This window comes from Drosophila teissieri, chromosome X, assembly GCF_016746235.2.
Source record: "Drosophila teissieri strain GT53w chromosome X, Prin_Dtei_1.1, whole genome shotgun sequence".
NCBI classification, from domain to species: domain Eukaryota; kingdom Metazoa; phylum Arthropoda; class Insecta; order Diptera; family Drosophilidae; genus Drosophila; species Drosophila teissieri.
The window spans coordinates 8,630,383-8,656,087 of record NC_053034.1 but is presented as its reverse complement, the minus strand read 5'-3'; the positions used below and the strand labels follow the sequence as shown (position 1 = coordinate 8,656,087).

At 41.9% G+C, this 25,705-nt stretch overlaps 1 protein-coding gene and 1 long non-coding RNA gene across 5 annotated transcripts in view; both read left to right on the top strand.

Annotated features, from left to right (window-relative positions):
- The window catches only part of LOC122623574 (transcription factor Sp9), a 54,652-nt gene extending 46,833 nt beyond the window's left edge, over nt 1–7,819 (top strand). For 3 of the 4 annotated variants that reach the window (XM_043802804.1, XM_043802801.1, XM_043802802.1), the window contains 2 exons: nt 4,353–4,681; nt 4,864–7,819. In XM_043802804.1, the coding sequence (XP_043658739.1) occupies nt 4,386–4,681; nt 4,864–6,595 (2,028 nt within the window). In that variant the 5' untranslated portion in view covers nt 4,353–4,385 and the 3' untranslated portion in view covers nt 6,596–7,819. The remainder of the gene's footprint in view (nt 1–4,352; nt 4,682–4,863) is intronic. The other variant, XM_043802803.1, reaches the window with a different exon arrangement.
- A 6,209-nt stretch (nt 7,820–14,028) lies between these two features.
- LOC122624893 lies at nt 14,029–17,886 on the top strand. Its single transcript, XR_006326518.1, has 3 exons — nt 14,029–14,167; nt 17,547–17,654; nt 17,738–17,886. It is a non-coding gene; the product is annotated as an uncharacterized LOC122624893 (long non-coding RNA).
- The last annotated feature ends 7,819 nt before the right edge of the window (nt 17,887–25,705 follow it).

The following is a 25,705-nucleotide window of genomic DNA, read 5'->3' as shown; positions in this document are numbered from 1 at the left end:
CTGAATAGCCATTTGCCGCCTGTGTGTTCGTTATCGTTATGCGAAAAGTGTGGAGTAATATTCAAAATTTAATGGGCCTATTTTGATGGACTCTTACGTTTTAACTGCCAGCTTCCAGCATTCAAATGCCAACTACCATTTAAAGGATCCATATTGAGCCATAGTTGCAATAGATATTAAGCTCTTGATTGTGCCATGTTGTAATAGATACTTATCTGGGGATTAATCAACAAACAGCTATTGAAAAATAGTTACATCTCTGCTAGTGAAATGTATAGCTGCATTACAAGTGAACTAAAGAGATCACAACGATTGAAGAAAAGGGTTTAGAAGTAACTAGTTGACCAATTAGGAATGCAGATCAAGTATATATATATATACACAAAATCGCCTTGATCCACCGCCTCCAAATCGAATCGGATCACAATGGTTAACAATTTGTTTGGCACTCTGGCACCCTGGTACTCTGGCACCCTAGGGGGCGCCACTTGGCGCCAGTCGGCGTACCTTCTTCGGTTCGAGAACCCATCGATCCCAGCGGCAAATTAGCCACTGCAACGCCCCACCTATATACTCATATATATACATACATATGCATACATATATACGACGTACAATGCAAACCGATGAATAATGAATTGGTCTTTGGAGTGGACTTCAAACGGGCAGCGACGTCGACCACAACGAATTTAGATTTTTCACATTTTTATTGTTGTTTGCCGACACGCCGATGCAACAGTGTGCATTTCCCTCTCTCTCTCTCTCTCTCTATCTATCTCTCTCTCTCACTCTGTCTCTGCATTTCTCTGATTCTCCGATTCTACCCATTTTTCCCCGGCTCATTGTAAATCATTAGCGACGACACCTGCTGTGAAAATTATGACACCGCCTCCGATTGATGTGCCCAACTTGTTGCCGCCGAAAGAGATGGGGCTATATCGTAGAGAGAGAGAGGGAGAGGGCCATAGCGGGTGGAAGTGAGATGGGAGATCGGGGTCGGGGTCGGGGTCGTGAGCTGAGGTAGATAAAAGGTGAGGAACCTGCAGCGCCATTCGCTGATAGCGCCCGCTGTGAATTCGACCAGGGGGAATCTGTATCTGCATCTGCATCTGCAACTGTATCTGTATCCGAACTTGAATCCGTAAACTGCTTCCCCTTTCCCGTTCCCCTCTCCCCTCTCAGGGGACATCACCTGCTGCGTTGACCAAATTTGTTTAGCTCGCGCCTTTTGAAGATATCCCCTTTACTTGCGCCGAGATTCCGATTCCCGATTCCCAAATGACATTGTATGGTTTTAAATTAGGCCAACTGCAGAACTCTTCAGGTGGCCAAGAAAAAATGCAAGCAGCAGGTTCTAAAATCCGTTTGAGGCAATAATAAAAAAAAAGTCGGAGGAGTCAAAGGAAGTTTTCAATTAATGAAGTTATAAAGATAAGTAGCAAGTATTAAATACGCATAAAGATATTATTTTCTGCAATAATTAGTAGGAATATTATTTGCTTATTAAGACTTTAAATCAATGAATTAAAGCAATTCATGTTAGGATTTTATATCAAGACTTTAAATCCAAGAATTAAGGCATTACATGGTAGGATTTTATATACCCCTACAGAAGATTTAAGCCGCTTGCATCAAAAGTCTGATCGATTAATCAAATCGAGTTGCATTTTAATTTGCCCCAGACTCTGCTGACTGACTGACTAGCTGACCAACTGACTAACTAACTAACTGACTTGCCTGCCCCGATATCATTTTGTATAATTTATCCAACACACACACTCAAACACACACACTCACTAACACACACACTGGCACAAGAGCCATTACTCATACGCGCAGTTGCACGACGTTGAAATTGCTCCAATTAAGTGTGTGCTTTTTTCGGCTTGGCTTCGTCTCTTATTTTGCTCGACTAAGGGGCCAAAGTAGTTCGGTGGCTGGCTATCCAGATAGCCAGAAGATCCAGATATCCAGATATCCAGAAGATGCAGAAGAAGCTCACGATTTGAATGGGTGATGTCATTAGGCTGCCAAAGCACCTGTCCGATGCGGGAGATGAGCGGACTGGCAATTGAAAAAAAGCGGCAGCGACATAAACGTGCCACACAACACAGTTCCACAGAAAGTCAGGAAATGCAATAATATACATACATATCTATATATGTATATGTATATATATGTGTGTGTGTGTGGTTAGGTGGGCGGTAGTAAGGGGGATTCCCCAGATTCGCCAGCCTCGCTGCCTTTCCACTCAATTTCTGGAGTGGCCAATTACTGGCCAAAATAGCAGCTTCCGCGGAGGCTCTCTGATCCCGATCTCCGGCTGATTGCTGGTTGCCAAAGCCATCCAAAGCTGAGCCACCATAAAAACCACTGCACCACAGCACCACCCACCACCCCCCGCACACTCGAAAATCGGCAAGGAAAAACGGTAAAAGCTCGAAACTAGGCAACTGTAAATCGGCCGACTCGAGTCAGTAAACTATTAACTTAATTTTTTTGGACAACTCGACGAGGCCACGACTACTGGGCAATGGCCACAATGCACTCAAACAAATAATTGCTGCAAAAAGGTAGTGAAGAAAAGGCGAACTTTAATTACAGTTCATATATATTACTTCTTACAATTTTCCATAGTAATAAAAAGAGATATGCATATGCAGTTTTGTTCTAATATACTAGTTAAATATATATTCTTGCCATTTAAAACTGATTGTTAGCTTCAGCCAAACCGGTTGGCAAATATTAAAGCCAATAATGAACGAGTGGAAAATTCAAATTCAAATAGACTCATTTCCCCGTTAATCGATGAATGGCCGATTAATTTCGGATCAGTGTATATAGTACATACATATGTGCGAATATATTGTGGCGCTTGATTGAACAACTTTTACCGTATTGCCAAAGTTGTTCAACTTGTTGTTGACAATTCTGGCTGTTGTTTTTGCTCTTGTTGTTGTTGGTTTTAGTTTTTATTATGTTTCTGTTGTTCTTGTTTTTGTTTTTATTATGGCTATTGTTATTGTTGCTTGCAACAAGCAAGACTGTGGTGCCAAGTTGTTTACCAGCAGCAGCAACTACAACTCAAGCAGCTGTGGCAGGCATGAAATGTGTTTGACGAGGATCCAATTCGCAGAGACACCGCAGATTGGGAGATTGGGAGAATCCTTCTCTAGAGAAATCCTTCGACCTTCGTCAATCAGGCAGCAATTTTCGTGTGAGAAACGGAGAAAAGCAAGTGCCGCATTCGCCGCTAGACAAAAAGCGGAATTGAAAATTAGTTTTGGGCCAAGGACTTAACCCCCGGAATCGAGCCGACTTTTAATGACTTCCTTCCAAAAACTCGCAGCTCTCGATTATAAATGTCTGTGGCAGCAAAGGGGTATGCAATGTATAGCCGAATGGGTAATACCCTAGAAAAATACAAGTATATAAAAAAAATGTTATTAAACAAATAATATGCATTAGATAGGCGATTGAAACAATCAAGTAACTAAAGTTCTTGAATACAAATTAATGAAACATTTTACCATGTGCTTTAATATGCATAACAATATTTTGTTGTACTACCAATTAAAGATTAATTCATTTATATTTTTATATTAAATATTTTGTTTAAGATCTTTCTGCAGTCGTCTCAACTCTTTGCTGCCAATAAAAAAAGTAGAGTATCTGCAGAACGCCAGGGACCATAAAATCGCGGCTCATTCGCAGCGCTAAAAGGGAATTTCAGTTTTGATTTACGTAGCGAATTAATTTTGTGGGTTGCTGTTGCTGTTGGCTTCTTGGCTCATGGCTCTTGGCCCTCTCGGCCTGCCCTTTTGGCCCTCTTGCAGCAGACAGACAGACAGACAGACATTAGAAACCGTTGGCCAAAACAAAAAGCCAAATCGGGCAGGAAGCGAAATTGAGCTCGACTAATTCGCATTTAAGTAATTTGCAAATTCGCGCGAACGGCAGTTAATTAAGAAATGCAAGCATTCCCATGGGAAATGTTTAACAAAAATGTGTGGGCTTTAGCTTGAAGTGTTATAAAGTGCATATTAGTAAAGGGAAATATGTTTCTATATGTTTATAAAGTGCATATTAGAAATGGGAAATATGTTTATATATGTTTATATAGGTGCATATTTGAAAAGGGAAATATTTTTATATATGTTTATATAGGTGCATATTTGAAATGGGAAAAATGTTTTTAAATGTTTATAAAGTGCATCTTATAAATGGGAAATATGTTCTTATATGTTTATATCTCTACCATGTTTAGTAATACATATTTTAATGTCTTATATCTATTTGTAAACTATTTGTTATTGATACTAATACATCATACAATTTATGTATCCTTTCAGGATCATCCCAGCTTGAGGGGAACTCCGCTGGCCATGCTGGCCGCCCAGTGCAACAAGCTCTCCAACAAATCCCCGCCCCCGCTGGCCGACGCCGCCGTGGGCAAGGGCTTCCATCCGTGGAAGAAGAGTCCCAACTCACCCGCCGCCGGTTCCAGTGGCTCCTCCGGCGGTGGTGGCGGTGGCGGCGGCGGCGGTGGAGGCAGCGGTGGTCAGCACTCGCCCTGCGCCATCTCAGCGGCCAGCTCGTCCAGCTCCAGCGGCTCGAGTGGTGGCCAATCCTCCAGGAGCCTCTCCTCGAGCGCCAGCACCATGGTGAACATCACAGCTAGGTAAGCAGACAGGCGGCGCACAGCGATCCAGCAAGGATTCCCCCGGTATCCCCCCGGTCTCCCCATTCTTCCAGACGTCCATTCACCTGACCACTTTTTCTTGGGACGGGGGGGAATCCCTTGGAGCGCTGTGCGCGGAAAGCCGCAGCAGCTGGCCCTATACGACTCGCGAGTAATTTCAGCATCTATCCTTACAGTCGCCCCCTGGCCTCCTCCTGCGCGGCGGTGGGCGGGGGCTCCGCCGGCTCCTCCTCCTCCGCCACGGGCTCACAGTCATCATCGACGGCATCGGCGGTGGCAGCGGCCTACGGCGGTGATCTGTACTTTCCGAACACCTCCACATCAAACATGGACAACCATCATATGCATCAGGGTCTGCTGGGTAAAGTGGAGGCGGGTGCGGCCGCCTTTGGCGGTGTCTACTCCCGCCATCCCTACGATTGGCCCTTCAATGCGGTGACCCACAAGGAGGCGGCCAGCGTGAATTCCGGCTGGTGGGACATGCACAGTGCCGCCGGCTCCTGGCTGGATATGGGTGGTGCGGGCATGCACTCCACCATGGCCAACTATGCCAGCGAGAACTATAGCTCGGCGTTGAGTCATTCGCTGTTGGGATCGGGACAGCATTTGCTGCAGGACACGTACAAGAGCATGCTGCCCGGCCAGGGTGTGGGCGTTGGTGTGGGCGTGGGCCTGGGCGGTGGCATGGGTGGCTTCTCCCTGCCGCACAGTTCACCATCGGCGGCGGCAGCAGCGACGGCGACAGCGGCAGCGGCAGCGGGCGGCTCACCACAGGGTGGCACATCATCGACACCATCACCCCGTTCCCAGAGGCGCTATGCCGGCCGGGCCACCTGCGATTGTCCCAACTGCCAGGAGGCGGAGCGATTGGGGCCCGCCGGCGTGCATCTGCGCAAGAAGAACATCCATTCGTGCCACATACCGGGCTGTGGCAAGGTGTATGGCAAGACATCGCATCTGAAGGCTCACCTGCGGTGGCACACCGGCGAGCGTCCCTTTGTGTGCAACTGGCTGTTCTGCGGCAAGCGTTTCACACGCTCCGACGAGCTGCAACGGCATTTGAGGACGCACACCGGCGAGAAGCGCTTTGCATGCCCCGTGTGCAACAAGCGCTTTATGCGCAGCGACCATTTGGCCAAGCACGTGAAGACGCACAATGGCACGGCCGGTCACCAGGCCAATGGCCACAATGGTGGGCTGAAGAAGGGCTCCTCGGAGTCGTGTAGCGACTCGGAGGAGGCCGCCAACCAGTCGGGCGAGTCCAACGGGCTGGGCGGCGTGGGCAGTGGCCCACAGACGGGCGGGGCCGGTGGCGGCGGGGGTGGCGCCAGTTCGGGCCCAGTTGGTGCTGGTACGTTAGCGGTATCGGGATCGGTGGCCACCGGAGCGGGAACTGGATCTGGATCCGGTACAGGAGTTAACTCCAATTCCAATTCCAATTCCGGTGGCTCAAGCGGTTCCGTTAGCGGTTCCGTATCCGGTTCTGGCAGCCATCCCGGCACCCCGACCTCGCTGCACGCGCACAGCGCCAATGGCACGTCCAGCAGCCTGCTGGGCGGCGGTCTGCACCTGGCCACGCCGCACCAGATGGTCGCCGCGGGCGGTTCGCCGGTGATGCTCCACCAGCAGCAGCAGCATCAGCAGCAACAGCAGCAGCAACAGCAGCAGCATCAGCAGCAGCAGCAACATCAACAACAGCAACATCAGCAGCAGCAGCAGCAACACCACCAGCAACAGCAGCAGCAGCATCATCATCAGCAATTTGGGCAGCAGCAGCATCCGCATGCCCATCACCTGCACCACCATGCCCACCACTCGCACCACCTGGCCACCGGTGGCTCACCGGGTCTGGATCCCAGCTCCCTGGTGGATATCAAGCCACCCATGGTTTGAGGATCGCTGGGACCCTTCCTGTTCACCAACTAAAGCAGCGCAAGGGTTCCACACCATGAATACCATATGTACTGCGTACTACGTACTGCGTATATATGTGTAGTATATATATAGTATATACAAAACCGATATCATTTTGATTTGAAGCTATCCTGCGGTTGTACATATAGCCAGCAGATGTCTGTAAATATATATATTTGAAACGAAACGAAACGCCCGCTCTATGTGTCTATCGCGCTAATCCCAGCACTAAACTAAAACTGAAAGTAAAATATTACAAGATATACATATATAAATATAAATATGAATATATAAATATAAATATATTGCTTATAGCCTATTTGTAGACTAAGCCATTTTCTAGACTATCTAGTTATCACAGTGAGACAAAAAAAAAAGAAGAGCGATATTTTTTTTTGATTTTTTTTTTAACTAGCCCTATGGATATGTAATTTTTTTTCATAGCTACTAAGCATTACATACATTATAGACATTAACCAAGAGACAAGCTTCGAGCACCACAAAAAAACAAAAACCTTTTAAAAAAACGAGATAAGAACCATTATGCAATTCTAAACGAAGAAGACACCTAAAAAAAATATTGATATAAAATATATATATGGATATTGAAGCGGGGGGAAACATCATAAATATATTTCTAGTCCAATTATGAAGTGTGAGCGAACCAAAATTGTAAAGAGAAAACAAAAATTAGTAGGGGGGGGTGGTAATGCAGGGGGGGAAATCGAAACTCTAGCCCTTGTAAATTAGCATATATGTCCCTCATTTATTTTTGCTAACCCCATCGAACCGAGGATATCTTAGACGCTAGTGCTTTAATCGATCCCAACTAAAACTAAACTAAACTAAAACTAAACTAAACTAAACGAAAAACGAGAAATGATGGAAGGAGAAAAGGAAGCAGAAGAGAAAACCCAAGCTAAACCTTAACTAAATGTGTTTTGTTGTTTTATTTGAACTAGGCTTAGAGCAGATACTTAGATACTTAGCACCACACAACAACAACAAGAACAAGAAACAACAAAAAAATATGAATCACGGATGCGAAATGCAAAATGCAAAATGGATTTGGCCAGTCCTGCGAAACGTGGGCCGCATTCAGCAATTTATCATCTTCGATTACTTTTTTTTGTCTATGTAAATTAATTATTTAAAATACGAATAAACTATTTAAATTTCATTCAAAATAAATGTACAACAAAACGCTGCGATGCCAATTTCATTTGTCAACCAAAAAAAAAAGGAAAAGGAATATGGGAAAAGTGGCTGGGCTGGGAAAGTATCTTTGTGGATGGGCAGAATCAATTTGGTAAATCAATCTTTGTATCTGCGAATAAGCGTAAAATATGTTTATCTGATTGAGGGTGGTTTACCCATGGTTTTGATTTTGTTTTGCTTTTTTTTTTTCGTTGTATTTCTGTTGGGGATGCTGCCGAACTGCTGGACTTCCTGTACTCCTGCATCTCCGCATGCCGTTTCATCATCTGGTCGTTAACGACTTTTAACGCTCTCAATCTAAAAGGTCGACCCTGTGTTGCCCTTCATGTCCTGATGCTGCGATGTCCTGATATCCTGATGTGTGTGGTGTGTGGGTGATTTAAATTTTATTACCGTGGCTAAAAGGCACCCTCGCAATCCGCTGGAACAGATTCAGATTCTCACCCAAGTCAAGTGGGTGCAGATTGTTTCCAACGTTCCGATATCAACCCCCTTTTATCATTCAGCATCAGAAGTGGATTAAGCTGCGCAGTTATTTTTCCCGCTGGTGTTTTGACATCCTCGGTGGGGGTGTGGTCGCCCAGGGGGGCGGTCGAGAAAATAGAAAAAAAAAAACAATTTGCCAGGGCAATGAATTCAAGATTCAAATGAATAACGTTCTGGCCGAGATGGGCAAACTGGGCGACGATGAGTGCTCTCCACATTAGGGAGAATTAATGGAAAACCATGGAAAGCTGCTGCTCACTTAAAGCCATGAAAAATTATGGCTTGCACTTACAGATATAGTGACTATAGACATTAGAAAATATAAGATACGTGTTTGTACCTTTTTATTTACTGCCCAAATGAATTTTACCTGTATATTTAGCATTAAAAATCCAGCTTATTGCTACAAACATAAACATTAAAGATCATTTATCATTTAACTTCTTCTATATGAATGTTTTATTTTATTAAACTGTGAAAATGGTATCTAATTATGTCCATAAATTTGTTAAAAACGCTTTGGTATTCTTGGCATAAATCATGCCATCAAAGTTTGGGTTTGGTAAGTGTTCCTCGAAGAAAACTCTCAAGTGCGGTGAATTGAAATGAGGCAACTCTCTCTCGTTTCGAAATCCTTGACTTCTGTTCTTCTGTTCTGTTTTCTGGGTATTGTGTGTCACATGGTAGCCGCATCCTGCTGGGCAACTCATCCTCATATACTCACCCACTCTGCACTCTGCAGGATTCGGATTTCAAAAGAGTGCCAGAGCAAGTTGTAAATTAAAATAATGAAAAATACAAACACAAAAGGAGGGGCGGGGGGGCATGTGAAAAAAGAGATAGCTAGCGACATAAAACAAAGGACAGGACATGCGTTTGGCATCGCCTTGCAAAGGACATGGGCTGCCTGAATATATACTCGTATATATAGATATGTATGTATATATATTCATATATTTGTATAGTGGCAAAGGAGTTGTGGACCTGCAGTTGAGTGGGGCCAAAGGATTGGCGACGATGATAAACGAGCGACACTGCGGCGCTGACAAAATCATTAGCAGCCAACTTTAATTAAGATATGATTTTCACACATTTGAGCGGAGTTAGGCGCCAGCAACGAGATCCTCATCAGTTCCACACCCATTTCCATTTCCATTCCCACTTTCATTGCCAGATCCAGATCCCATGTATCCGCGAGTATCCCCATTCAATCCCCAAAACTCCAAGACGGTGTCAACGCCGAGTTGTTGAAGGCATCCCAGGAATCTTTTAATGGTTGCCACGCCCCCGACTGCCCCCGTTCACAAATCTTGTTCACACATTGTTTTCATTAAGCAAAAAAATGAACGCCGCACAGAAAATATTTGCATACCCTGTAGGCAATAATCGATCAAATGGGGTATAACCTATTTGCATATATTCCTATAAGAAATAAGTTTAGATACTTAAGCAAACTATTGAAAAGGTGATGTTTAATAAAGATTTATTGTTTTTTAAATACATATATCCAAATGACTTTTAATTGCTGTTTAAAGGGAACAAAGATTAGATAGTTTGTTTCGCTGAAATCCCATTGAAATAAATATTACACGGCATTCGAGGAGTCGGTAGAGTTTCTTAATCTTTTTGAATCTTTAGTCGTCGCCTGAATGGAGACTCTGTGATTTGGTTTGGAGTTGCTGAAGTTGTTTGGGAGCATCGGCGTTGTCATCTTGTTTCGACATCTGTTTGCATTTGACACGATTATTTATGTTTATCGCGCGTTAAATGCGCCCTATTATCAGCATAATAATCGTAATTAAAAGCCAACTAATTTATGGCAGTGATTTATGCAGCGCTCTCGTCTCGGATTCCTCGCATTCCCTATATTTCCCTCTGCGCTCCTCACTTTCTCCTCACTTCCTCCTCACTTCCTCCTCACTTCTCGATTTGACTTCTCAATTCTTTGGTGTGGCACTGCGCAATTTGGTTATATCCCGCTGGGCCAGGATAACCAGGACCCAGGACCCAGTACCCAGGACCAAGGACCAAGAGCAAAAGGATACCCGCTGGGTGTTTTAATCTCATTAACTGTCGACGCGATTGCGACGCTCTTTCCCTTCGTCTCTATATTCATATTCCTATATATTGACTTTTTCTGTGTGTTGCCGCTGATTACAAATTGTTGTGGCAAATGACATTTGTTATCCTGCGGTTTCTAAATTTCACGTTGAGAGTTGTCGAAGGAACCCCCTAACTGTATCATTGCCTGCCTCAAAATAATTAATTAAGTTACGCAATTTATATAGATATCTTGTTCTGGATTGCATAGCAATAACTATATAAAGGTTAAGCACATTATATTTTAGAAAATATAGCAATGTGATATGTTGAGTACAGGATCCCCACTAGATTTCAAGTTGAATGGTTAGATATATTATAGCAAAACTTCTCGACCTTTAAGGTGTGCTCGCAAAGGCTTCTCCCATTCATTTGCAGTCATTACGAATTCCCCGCAGGTTTCCCAGCAAATGGCCTCAATTGTTGCCTTTTTAGCCACTAATTGCTCAATTAGTCGCTTGGCCCAGCCACATGACATAGCCATAGCCATCGCCATAGCCCGAACCGTAGCCACACCCCCCATCCCCTCAGTACAGTCCGCCCCCTTTTTGAACCCCTTCACCCCGTTCACCCCTTTCAACCCACTCTCCTCACCTCACCTCATAAGGCAATTATTTAATGTACTCGAGAAGTGTACCTATCTATCTGTTCGACGCAAAGTTCTGCTTCTGTTGTTAGAGAGAGATATACACGAATATTCCATATATATATGTATAATATATAGTTACTTATCTGGCGTGGCACTCCCCTTGCGCCTAATAAGTTCGTTAACAACTCTTCGGCGAATGGTAATATTTAATTTCGACTGCGTCTCCAATTGACGAACCTATCATTTGGACTTCGACTGCGTGCGTTTGAGCGGAAGTTTCGAAAGGGTTGAGTTCCCAGTGCTGTCAGTCGCACTTGGCGGGTTTTCGGCTGAGAAAGTGCCAGTACAGTGAGCACTGGCTTACTGGCGACTGAGCAGAAAAAAACCAAAGAAAATCCTAAATTTTCAATGATATGGTTCACCAAAATCAGCGAAAATCTTGAAGATACAATTTCTGTTGCAACAATCAATGTATTCTATATTTTGTTTATATTTTACATGCTTTATTTTATATTTACTTTATAGTTTCGATATCTCTGTGTCTGTAAATAATTGAGCGCGTATTTTTCGAAACTCCAAATGCCATTTAATTGTGGCACGCAATCGCGGAAAAGGATATTAGGAAGGGATCTTCATCGATGGCAGATAGTTGCATTTAATTACGTCAGATTGGATCTGCTCCGGTTCATTGCATCCAACTGGCTGAGAGGAGGACGAGGAGCCCAAGGAGCCGAAGGAGGACACGCAAGGCCAGAGGACAAAGGACAAAAGGAACCTGGCACCGGCACCCAAAAAGTCCCAAAAAGGATATATACAAAGAGTTGTGAAAAGGAGCTGGGAGTTCCTTAACCTCGGCGGAGGACACTTGCTGGCACAGCGTCAAGTATCCTTAGACAATTACCTTGGCCCGAAGATGATTATCTGCTAGAGTTAAATTCGATACCGTCTATTAGCCTCGTTATTATCCTTGCTCTGCACCCGAGTGAGTGTCTCCTGTCCTGTCCTGTCCTTTGCTTCCTTTTCATTTTTATTTCTTTCATTTTGGCTCTCTGCTCCTCGCCATTTGAAGTAGTATCGTGTGTCAGAGCGAATCTTCATTCACATAGTATGTTGTATGTTGTATGTAGTTTGGTAGTATGTAGTATGTTGTATGTACATTCGTCTGGGTGCAGGAGCAGCAGCAGTACCTGTCCTGATCCTTGCCGGCATCTCCCGGAGCTCCCACGCTGCAATAATATAGTTTCCATTGATGAAACGGGAGACGATGCGAAAATACAAAAAAGGCGCACAGGAAGTGCGAGAGTGTCGAGCTATTTTGTCGGCTTATCATCCATCATCCGCACATTAGATGATGATTCCCAATGCCATTCCCTGCTAATATAAGTCTTCGGTTTCACCCAAAAAATACAGAACAAAAAATATAAAAAGGTTGTTGGCAACATGTGTTTTTGGATATGTTTTTATCAGATTTCGCCGCGCACAACTTGTCCGAATTCTCACAATTAGCCCCGTTTCCATATTCTACTCTTATTTTTCCCATATCGAGGCACGCCCACTTGTCAACATTGCATTCGTGAAAACCTAAAAGAAATTAGTACTCTAAGCCGACAAAAAAATAAAAAAGAAATGTGTGGAAAAACGGATCAGAAATTCCACATGTCCACAGCTGGCAGTTGAAAATTTCCGTGCTTTATAATTAATATTTTTCAAATGAAAGGTATTACAATTAGTTTCGTTTGTTTTTTATTCCATGTATAATTGTGTGGATATCTTGTTGTAGTCCTTTTTTTTTTTGGTTTTACATGTGGATGTGTCCTCATGAACATTTTGCGGTTTGACGCTGCTGTCGTGTAGCTTGTTAAGACCAACAACAATTATGGTAAAACATTCAAGTAAAGTTGGTAACAACACAACCGAAAAACTAAATGCGGCTAACGAGTCTTGACAATCGAATACCCTGCCCTTTTGATACCCTAACGAGCATTTATGTGTTCTTGCAGCAAGATTCCAAGTGTGTGGCAAGGTTTTGCCCATATATCAGTTAGCAAGCTATTTAAAATAAAGTATATTATATAAGAATTTATTCCTATCTATAATTTCCTTGCTGCTAATTTGTATAACCAACAGCTAAATACAAATACCCCACGTAAGGCAGAGTGTCCTGGGAAATTTTAAATCGTATCGCACATGCCTTTCGCACCAACGCCGCAGGACATTCTCAATTATTCAGCAGGATTCGATGGCCACAACGAGGTGCCACAATAAAAAAACACAAAAATAGTATATACATACATACATATATATAAAAAAATGTGCCACATTAATAATTATTTTTCAGTTTCCTTTATGTGGAAATTATAGAGAGCTGCAAAAGTTTTTCGATGCCACTTTTCAGCTCCTCGTCAACTGCATGCTCCTTGCTGCTCCTTTGAGTTGGGAAACCTGGCCAGTTGTCCGATTCCCAATCGCAGTCCCTGTAATTCAAGCGATGTGGCATGTGGTGTCTACAGATGTGTGGGTTCCACTGCCGATGCACTGCATCGCGTGTCGATCCTCGCCTGCAGTCATCGGCTCTGCTTACGTAAATAGAATTGTGCAACAAATTGCCGAGCGGTGAAAAGCCCTTGGAAAAGTCCAAACCGCCCACCTGGTCACCTGATTTCAGTTGCTGGTCGTGTTATTAAAGTTGAAAGAAATCGCCCAAACTGAAAAATCAAACCAAATTGGCTAATTGCGGCATACAAATAAGCTGAAATTCCTTTAAAAAAATCTACAATTTTAGTGAATTTTAAAGGAATTTCAGGAACTATCATAAGACAAGAGTTTCTTAGCAGCTTTTTAGTTTCTATATGACTTTGAGAATTATTTAAGAATTATGTACTTAACTTCTACTTCTATCTCTTAAATATATTTCATTATTTAGTGCATTATTTTAGTACATAATTTAAATGCTAACCATAAATTCTACTTGAAATTTGTCAACCATTTCCATTTCAAAATCAATAGCCCCTTCGCTACCTTCGAGTTTCCTTTCTAAAAATTCTGAAAAAATAAAATTCTCCGCACTCCACAGAAATCCTAATGAAAATCATTTGTCGTTGGCCGTTCGAGCAGAATAATTTGCGCCGGAAATCTGTGCGCTGACTGTCAACTATTTGGTATGTGGTAATGTGGCAGCTAATTTAAAGAAAAGTTCCAAAAAATACCATAACGATGGACCAGTTCTCAACTGCAGCAATTGAATTTTGCCAGTCACACAGAGGACAATGAGCGCCGCAGGGGAATAAAGCAATTGAACCTCGTGGCATTTACGCAATTTGACATAATCCATTTAGCATTAATCATCTGAATCAGCAATCTGGCGGCGAAGGGAATGTAAAATGTGAAAATGTGAAACTACCTGGCTGGTCAGTTGACCAGTGTCCTGGTTGCTCGGCAAGGACTATTCACAACCCATTCTCCGCGTTTTAGAACTCCCTTTGCCATTAGAGCCATTCTAAGTCGACAACTCATGTCGTTGGCATTCTGGTCGACCACTCGACCACCTCCGAGAGACAAGTGGCTATTAAGTTTAATGATTTAATTAGAAAATGATCGGCAATTGTCGTTTTGTGTGCACTGGCAGTAGTTAAATCGAATTCGATTCGATTCGTTTCGATTCGAATCGATTCAACATGCCTTGCAATTTGCCAAAGGCCGCCGCACAAATGTCCCCGCATGCGAGTAACTTGGTATCCAACTATCCCACAATGGCCAACAACTAGCCACACATGCACAGCACTGCTGAAAATTAAAAATGATAATTGTGGAAAATTCTAACAAATACATACATGTATATACATATATGTACATATATATATTCAAAAGGCATTTTTAAAGACACTCAAAGGCACAGAAAAGTGTCACTTATTGATTTCTAGGCTTTTATTTAAGAGTTGTGCTTGTTAGGAATGGTTTTTAGGTCATATTAAAATTGATCAATGTATTTTCAAACTTTTTATTACTTTTCAAATATGTAGGCCTTTTTATTACTTTTCAAATATTTAGGCCTTGTTATTACTTTTCAAATATGTAGGCCTTTTTATTACTTTTCAAATATGTAGGCCTTTTTCTTACTTTTCAAATATTTAGGCCTTTTTCTTACTTTTCAAATATTTAGGCCTTTTTCTTACTTCTCAAATATTTAGACTCTTTTGCTAACCATTTGTTTGTTTGTTAATTTAAAAATTATGATTTTTATAAGCATATATTCTTAGTTCCCAAGCATGACATTAGTTTGCAAGTTACAATTAATAACTCTATTGTTATTACCCCTAGACTTTGTATGCATTTGCTTGCACTTGCAAATTGGTATATCAATTATAATTATTCCAATTAATTGTTGCAACTTGAGGCAAAGTTTGTTTAGCCCTTTGTTGGAACTGACCGCTCTTATTTCCCAGATTCCCTCAAAGGAGCCGCCCGTGGTCGGTAAGTTTTCAGTGTAATAGAGACTTCCAGGAAGTAGTTACCGTTGCCCACCGGCAGACAAAAAAAAAGAAATAAAAAGAAAAAGAATGATAAGAAATAATAAAAAGGACATACAGATTCCTCTGCTTGCCGCACAATAGACACGGCCATAAATGGCCAACGACGGCCAGGCAAAAAGTGAGAGGCAAGTGAGGGAAATAATAAAAAGTTACAACAAGGACACAAATGCCGAATGGCAAATGGCAGACAAACTGGCACACAGAAGTCAAAGTCCTTTATGAGGGCTGCGGACTCGATTGTGTTTGCCCAAGTAATTGATACGCTCAATCGTCGAGGGGACAGACAATAACACGCATAAATGTCAACTTTACGCAACTGACAATGAGCGTCCGCAGTTCAGAGTTCGGCACCCGTAGTCCTGAATCCAGAATCCTCTATACTGTATACTGTATCCTGAATCCCTGTATCCTGAATCCCTGTCTCCTGAATCCCTGTCTCCCGAGTCCAGCGACACAATGGCAGTGCGGTCGGCGTCGAGGACAACGCAGCATGCGACACAATTTATCAATTAAAGGAAAATTCCGAATTCCGAAATCCAAAATCCGAATTACCAAAAACTCCGTTTTGCAGTTGTTGTGCTCGAGGCCTTCTAATTACGCGACATGCGCTGACAAATTTTCACAGTGACAAATCACGGCCAGCGGAGGGGGAAAACCCTCTGCCCATTTCCCATTTTCCAATTGTGCATTTCCCATTTTCCGCACACACAATTGCCGAAGAGAGAGAGTGAGAGAGTGAGGGGCTCGTAAATCCCCATAAACGATGATAATGGCTGTCAGTTTTCGGTCGCCTGGCATTTGTCTGATCGATCGAATCGATCGGCCAGATTGCATTTGGCATGATGCTGCATCCCTCGAGCTGCGATCCTTTGCTGCTGCTGCTTCCTCATCTCCATCCCCACCCCCCTGGCTAACCGCAGAAGTGTCCTGGCCAAAAGGATCGGTGGCAAACAAAGGAGCATGCACAGCATGTGGTCCCCACATATGCATGCATATGCATTCAATGTCCTTCGCTCGCCGTAGTAAACCTATAAAAGCAAACAAAACAATTTAACCAAAAACCGGGGGTTATTTATATATATATATATACATATATTTGTATATGCAGAAAAAGGATATAAATACAAATGCTTAAATTGAAAATCGCGCCTGATGTGTTTGTGCGTTAATTTCGTTGTGTTTTGTCAAACTTTTTAATTGCTTAACGAACTTTCAGCACAATTGGCATTTATCCACGTTTTCAATCGACTTCCCATGAATAAACCGACGCATTATGCACACTTGACTGATTCGGACATTCCCCTTTCCTATAATTTTGATTTTATTTTTATTTTTTTGCATAATTTCAGTTCATAATTCGATTTTGTTTGGCATGCAAAGCGAATCGCCTGAGTGGCCCAAAACTTTGGCAACATTATGCGTAATTAACGAATTATATTAGCAAGCTTGGATAAATTAAATATATATATATTTTTATCTTATAAATATATTCTTACAGCATAGTTAGCATAATTATTTTTGCTATTTTGTTTCATCTTCCAAGTTCTAGAACTTTTAGGTTTTTGATTACAGGTTAAGTTAAGCCCTTAAATGTATACGACCCATGCAGGTTTGTATTACTTTTTGTGTGATTTGTTTACAACATATAATTTGTGCAAACATCGCAAACAATACAAAAAAAAAAAAACCATAACAAATCGAATAACAAAAGAAATACGAAAAAAATTAAACGTTTGTGTGCAAAATGTTCGACAAAACGCTGACCAAAGTGGGCGTGCCACAGCCCCCTGATTACATTACAGGCATAGCGCAACAACAACAACAAAAAAAAAAAGAAAAAAAACAACAACAAAAAATAATAATAAACAGACAACAATGAGCGAAATTAAATAAACATTGCTCGTCGCCTATGTGATTATGGCAAATAAACGAAACGAACCAAAAACGAAAAACGACAAAAAATTGAATGGAAAATGTGAAAAATGCGAATGAGTGGCTTTTTTTTCAGATATACTATACATTATAACCAAGCATATGACAATGACTGACTGGAGATACAAATAGAAGAAAAAACTGTCAACGGAACGAGTGCCACGCCCCCAGACCGCCTCCTCCTGTAATTACGCGGTTAAAGTTAATAATCAGTTTATATATCTATCTATCTATATATTTCCTCTGCTTATTATTTTTTTCTTTCAGTTTTTCATTTCATTTGAGGCAAGAGTCCCATGGCTGGGATGATACGCATAGTTGGAGACCGTGTGCGAAAGAGATGGCCTAGCGGCTGTGCGAGCGAGAGGGCAGATGGCTTAACCCTCCGCTGGCCAACCAACGATTGTTTGTTGTGGCAAACAACGACCGCCGATTGGCTTCACTTAGCTCGGCTTCTTTTTCTTGGCCCACCAATCTGTTTGGCCATCTGCCTCCCCATTTGCCATCTATTTTTTTTTTGTTTTTCCTTTTATTGTAAACTATTTTTTAGTATTTTTGTTGTTTTATTTTTTGTGTTCCCCCATTTTTGCCATGCTTGATGGACCTTGGTAATCGCCCTTGCGGTCAACGGAGAAGTCAAAGGCGGCTGTACGAGTATCTCAGGGTTCGCGTGTACTTTTCTAACTGCCATTTAACTGCAAATTGAAAAACGCATTTCCAGTGCAGTAGTAGTAGTAGTGGCAATAATAACCCATAAGCCATATGCGTGCAATGGAAAAAAAAAAACGTCAACGGGCAGACGAGCGCATTTTCATTTTCTCATCTCGTTGTCACGCACCTGGCAACCCTTTTTTCTCTTTTTTTACTGGTTTTTACCATTTAATATATTATTGTACTATTTGTCTACTTTTAATGCGGCGAGACACACGCACTGTGATGTGCAACGTGCCACTTGCTGTGGCAAGTTGCCACCGTGTAATTGCGATAAGTACAGGGCCAGGTCGAAACCATTGGCCACAGAACTTGGCCCAAATGCCGCAGTCAGTCAATCGATTCAAGGGGATGCACCATTTTTCCCAGATGGCCTCGCTTTCAGTCTGTCTCTCTCTCTGGATTCTATACTTTAAATAATATAGATTTTTTATATTAAAATATTATATTCAAATGTGCTTTACTTCTTATACGAACTACATTTGAAACCAATTCATACATAGAAATGTATACTCGCTATAATTTACTTGCTAATTTACGAAGGCTTTAAAGATACATACAACTGAGTTATTATTGTGTTATATATTTTGAACAAGTTGTGAAGAGGATTTATGCAAATAATTACAGATCAATTGTTGGCATATTTAAGTGCTCTCAGAAACAGCATTATCACACCCCTTTTTCAGAGTGCCCAACTGCCAGCGATTTAATGTTAATACCCAAATGCCATCGTAAGCCAATTCGCAAAACATTTCCGACGAATCCCCCAGAATAATCCTTCATATTAGGCTGTCATAACTGGGACCCACCCACAATGGCAACTCCGCCCCCAGGACGCATTGTTACTGTCAAGGATCTGATCCGCATTAGCAGCAAATGCGGAAGAGATTGTCAAATGGGTTTCTCAGTTTTCTGGTAAAATTTTTAAGTGTATCAGCGCCCACACAATTATGCAGCCAACTGGCCACGCCCCCGAAAAAGCGAGGGCCAAAATGGGCGGAACGGGAGTGCAGCCTTATGATTTTATTCCATTCCCTTCCACATCCATATCCATATGTATTGATGCACAAAAAGGATTACAAGGACGAGGACAACGCGCAGCTCGCAGCTGATTAGGTCGACACGTTCCATGGAACGCTGGTGCGTACTTCAGTTCGTGTGATTTTGTGTGGCTACACTGCAATAAATGGGCTCTACTTTTCAGTGAGTCCTCGAATAAGTGCAGCAAATGAAAGTCCCTATGAAATAAACTAAAACCATAAACTAAAATCATTTAAGCAGCTTCAAATGCGTTTCAAAACCATCGAAATCCAATTACTTATTTTAACTCTTAGATTTATTATTTTATAACATTGAACGGCAACATAACTATTTTAATTTAATTTAATTTAATTACAATAGTTATAATTATTTTATAACATAAAAAGCCATTTGATCTATTGTAATTATTTTATAACATTTAAAAGCAATTTGATCTATTGTAATTATTTTAAAACTTTGAAAAGCAATTTGATATATTGTAATTATTTTTTAACTTTGAAAAGCAATTATATTATATTATTTTATAACATTTAAAAGCAATTTGATCTATTGTAAATATTTTATAACAATGCAAAGCAACTTCACTATTTTCATTTAATTTATAAGTCTTTATTTTTGCCCTTTTTTAAAGCATGCTTTTAATAATCTATTATCTATATTGCCACCTAATTGACTTAAAAATGCTGTAAAATGAAAACAAAGAGTTCGATGCTTGTGCTAGTATTTTCTTGCTGTGCAGCCAGAGGACCGGGCCATTAACAGGACCTGGCCAAGGGACAAAGGACAAAGGACATTCCCGATGCTGGGCAGCGAGATGCAGAGCGTCAGAGAACAGGAGGCGGCGGCGTGACGGGCGTGCCAATTGTGCGACGAGCGACAAACGCGAGCGAGCGAGCTCCTTTAAAATGCAGCAGCAGCAGCAGGAAAAGGGGAAGGGGGGGGACGTTGACGAGGTGCAAAACCCCGGATCCTGCCACGCCCCCAAAGAGCTGTAGTAGCCCGGCCAGGACCTTCCACAGCCGGCCCATTTCTGGCGCGGGTTTTTATTATTATTATTATTCTTTTTTTTTTTTTGCCTTTACTCTTGCATTCATTTTGCTTGAATTTTTGTTCTTTCGCTTTGCTTTCGTTTTTGTTGGTTTTGCATCCTGTGCGAAAGGAGGAAGGTGGGGAGCAGCCCATTCATTTGACGGGCGGGCGTGACACGCCCACTCGGCACATGGGCAACGGGCAACGGGCATCGGGTGAGGAGGGAGCGGGGAGCGGGGGAGCAAGGACACGCTGCCTGTCACATGTCAAACCGGAAGTGTGCGAAAACCAAAGGCGCACAATACACTGCTGCAATCTGGATTTAGGGTGAGCCAATTTCCAGTTGCCAATTGCCAATTGCCGATTTGGCTAAGTGCTAAAACAAATACGAATATGAGTTCATTTTGAGGGCTAAAAGTAAGTAAGTACTTTCAGTAAGTAAGTACTTTCTTCCCAGGCACTTTAGCATGTAAATTGATTGAGAAAAGAAATGAAGTTCAACATGTTTTCTGCTGGCAAATATATATACATATACCCGTTCACTTGATTTTATTATTAAATATTAATATTATTTATTATTTATTTTATTATTTATTATTACATATTTTGTTTTTTAATATACATACAGTAATAGTACATATATATTTATTATATATATTTATTTATTCATTTTATTATTTATTATTAAATATTTTGTTTTTTAATATACATACAGTAATGGTATATATTTATTATATATATTTAAAATTATATTTAAAATGCCAATTAGTGGTTCAACTAATTAATGAATTTCGAAAATATATTTCTCCTGGTGTAAAATCTGGCACTAGCTCTTGAATTCTATTACGCTGTCTGTGATTTGTCGTAATTACGCAGCACTTTCCACGCAGGACTCGCCAGCTCGTGTTGTGCGTGTGTGTGAGTAGTGCACCCTTTTCGGGCATTGAATTCCGCACTAATATAATTATAGAGCCCGGCCGGAAGCGCTTTCACAGCACCCAAAAAATCAGAGCCCAGGGTGCCGCGAATCCAGGAACTTGCTGCTGCTGCTGCTGCTGTTGCTGCTGCTGCTGTTGGTCCTGCGTCTCGAGTGTCCTGGCGAGCGGAAGCCATGTGCTTGCGACTCGCTGATGCCAGCGATTTCCTGATGGATGGCCATGTGCCCATGTGCACCAATCGCTCCTCGGCATCTGAATAGCGAAATCTGGGTGCGTTGGATCGACATCGACGCACTATATAATTATCGGCAACAATGCGCGCGAGTATCGTTTTTCCAACATCCTGTCCCGAGAATGCCAAGTCCTCGGTGTCCTCGGTGTCCTTGCTGCAGCTGCCTGGAATCAAACAGTTGCCAGTTGGCGAATAATTTGATTTCAAAAAAACATTGAAAATTATTCCCTCTCTAGTTGGCTGGTTGGCAAAATGAAAAGCGTAATTTTCGCGCGCTGTTTGAGTAATTGAAAGATTGATTACCCCCGGAGGTGGAGAGGGGCGGGGAGGGCAAAGAGCACGTGCTAGGACCTCTCAGGTCGTCGGGAGGTCCTTCAGCGTAATTCCCTCAACTCAAGCTGAGTGCAAATAGCTGAATGATTGATCTAATGGCGCTGTCATAATTCAAAAAGGTCCCTAGAAATACAAAGAAAATATGTACTTCTAAAGACTTAACGTGTGAATAGACTTGGCATAAACGTATTTTGAAAAGTAATAGTAAGTAGTATGTAGCAAGTAATACATAGCTTTCGATTTGCCTGCGAGATTTCTAAAATATATTTATGATCTTAAGTAGCTTATAATGCTGAATTGTGCCTAGAAACTTATTATAATATTGCAAGTCAAGTAAAAGTATAAATTCCAATTCACACCATTTAAAATGCAAAATGCGCCTCTAATTTTGCTAAAAAAAATGGGGGTAAAGCCACGCAGTCAAGCTAAAATAGAGTTGCAACTTTCCTCTATGATTTTCCCCAAATCTTTGGTCCAAATCTAACGTCTCTATTTGCCATTTTCCTCCAGCTGGCGTAAAGGAAAAACCAAAAAGGGAAACTTGCAGTTGGCAATTACGTGGCCTAAACCAAGTAATGATAAATAATTAAGGCAAAACAGCGCCAGATTAATATGCATTTATTCACACTTTGGCGGGGGAGCCAGCGAAACAAAGCCACTAAATGTATCTGGCATCTGGTTTTGGCCCAGTTGAATTGCTGGATTGCCGGATAGCCAGATAGCCAGATTGTCGGATTGCCGGATTGCTGGATTGCCGGATTGTGGATGGTGCTGCTCGGGCACGAACAATGCCAAATCGAGATGGAAAATTGCGAGTATCACTGCAATGCAGTAGCAACTGCACAACCACAAGCACAACCAGTTGCGCTGGCTAAGTAACAATTTCCACGAATGCCAGAGAACTTAATAATACAACGAAATCCATTTAATAAGCAACTGCAACTGCAAATGGCAACGGCAGCAGCAGCAAACTGCAACAACAAGTGCACAGCCAGCAATCAGTGGCACTCATAAAAAGGGGGTTAATAAAGGGGGGTTAACCCCCCCACCCTCCCTCTTTTCAGGGAGGTGAAAGGGGGGAGGGGGGGTCGAAGTCGAAGTCGAGGCCATTCCAATGTGCGATGATCGCTTCCTGTCGATAAGATGCGCCTAATAACAATGCTTCGATGGCCCCAAGTCTGGAAACTGGCCAACTCCGATTCACTGCCTCCGATTCCAGTGCCTGCGGGCCAAAAAAAAAATAAAAAAAATAAGCAAAAAAGCGGAAAAAAACAAGAACAAGAACAGCCCGCTGATGGCCAAGAGTGCAATGCTTGTAATCACGCTCAACAGCAGCAAACAAAATTCCGCAAATTATCATAAAAAATTACAATAACAACGGCAGCATTTTGATGATGCCCACAATTCCAGTTTCTGACTCGATCGCTGATCGGTAATCGGGCAGAGACAAATAGCCCGAAATTGGCCAGAACGAAGCTTCAGATACCCTGTAATATGACAGCTACGCAAGAGATAAACTATTAGCCCAAATGGATGCCACAAATAGATGCAACTGCTTGGCAAGACTGCAAACTGAGTGGGATCTCTAGCTAAAAGTGCTCCAAAGTGGCTTCAAATCACACAGGATAAGCATTTTAATATGATTAAGATCATTTTCGAGATACTAAAAAAGATAGATAGATAGATAGATAGATAGATAGATAGATAGATAGATAGATAGATAGATAGATAGATAGATAGATAGATAGATAGATAGATAGATAAATAGATAGATAGATAGATAGCTAAAAGATAGATAGATAGATAGCTAAAAGATAGATAGATAGATAGATTAGATAACAATCGTAGTTTAATAATAATGTGGTATGTATTTACAGCGAATGAAGTATTTCGTATTAGAAAGAGTGCACAACTTGCTAATATTTGTTTTATATATTTTTTATTGGAATGTTTTCATTTCACACCTTATCAATAAGGTTCCTTTTTTTTATAGAGTCGCCTCTATAATTGGCCGATCCACGTGTATATAGTGTAGTACCCATCGGCAGCGATGGCTGCTGCTTAAAGTGTAACAGCAGAAGTCAATCATCTTGGTGGAGAGCATCCAACGAGTTTTCCCCCTCACCACCCCCCCCCTGCTATCTAACCAGTTTTCTTTTTCTTTTTTGTTATTTTTTTTGTAACCCAAGCCAACTGAGGATCGGGTGTGGCTGGAAATAAAAAAGGGGCTTGAGTTTGCATGCCAGCAGCAAATAAAACGCAGCACACACGCACAAAATGGTAAACAACAGCGGCTTTTGACGGCCATTGCTTTTGGCCACAATGGCTGCGCTGAAGGGGGGACGGAGGGGGGCGGGGGGCGCTATTTTAGTTTTTAGCCAAACCACTGACTGCAGTAACTTTGGCAACGTGGCTGGCTTCCTTTGGCTTGCGTGCCAAGTGGCAATCAGTCACGTTGGAAGGCGTTGTCCGCGTGTTGCTGCTGCTGCTGCTGCTGCTGTTGCTGTTGCTGCATGTTGCTAGTTGCTGGTGTGCATGTTGCTGGTTGCTGTGGATGTTGCTGGTTGTGCGAATGTGTGTGTTTGCCAGCGGGGCCGGTTTTTTGTTTTTGTTTTTTGCTCAGTTTCTTGCAATCCAATCGCGAAACGCCGCCGCTTGAGCCAGCCATCTCTTTCTGGCTAGCGATTTTGCGATTCCGCGATTGTTGCCATTTTGCTGGCCGGCACAAAAATGCGTCATTTCGAGCGAAAAGAAAGCTGCTAAAACGTAATCATACAACACACACACAACAAGCAAACAAAAAAAATAATAATAAGCTCAATTACGAATGCGCTGGCTTTTCGTTCTCTGCAATTTCCCGCGGGGCACTGCGCATTATTAACTTACCTGCGAAATGGCCCGCTAACCGTTAGTTCGCTCTTAGCCCGGCTATATCGATTCGGGCCAATATCAACTCGATTCCATCGATTTCATTGACTCGCCACGCCACGCCATTCCATGCCACTCCACTCCATGCCACGCCACTCCACTCCATGCCACGCAGGTGCCAATCGCGTCTTACGTGACGGAATTCGTTTCAATACATGGGATGTGCGGGGGATTTTTAGATCTGGCAGATACAATATTTCAGGCGGCTGATTGAGTGCCAATCGAACGAATGTCCAGTAACCTGCTACTGAGTTGGCCTTACGTAACGCGCCCATTTCAATTTTCCAATTGGTTGCGTCAGTGGGTTTATTCCACAGCTTCCAGCGTGATTGACAAGTATTTTCCCAAGTAACGCCCTCTGAAATCACTGCACTTACTTTTTTACGTCTTACCCCAAAAATAATCACTATTTTGACCAAAACAGTTCAAGTTGTACTCTAAATGAGGATTGTTATGTCTCGTTGAGCTCGTCATTAAATTCCCAATCGAACTGTGTTCAAAAGTTGACAATTTTTTTTTTGCTATTTTTTTTGCCAATTTTAATGATGTTACCCCTTACAAAAAATGCAAAACTTGACCCAAAAATCAATTTCCCAAATTCCGTCAAAAAAGAAACAGGAATAGTTAGATTTCGTAATTAGCTGCTCAAAACAGTTATTCTTTCAGCTATATGACAACTTTAAGCCAAGTTATGATACAAATTCCAATTAATTATTTAATTTTTGCCAAAAGCTGTTTATCTGAATTTTTGTCATATAATAATCGGTTTTTTGTCCACAACTTATAAAATAATTGTCGGAATAATGAATGCCATATCTTGTTGAGTTCGTCATTAAATTTCCAATAAAACTGTGTTTAAAAATTTAAATTAATTTTTTTTCACATTTTTTGCCAATTTTTCTGATGTTAGTTTTGCCAAAAGGTGTTTATTCGAATTTTTGTCATATAAATATCAGTTTTTTGTTCACAACTTTAAAAATAATGGTCGGAATATAGAATGGCATATCTCGATAAGTTCGTCAT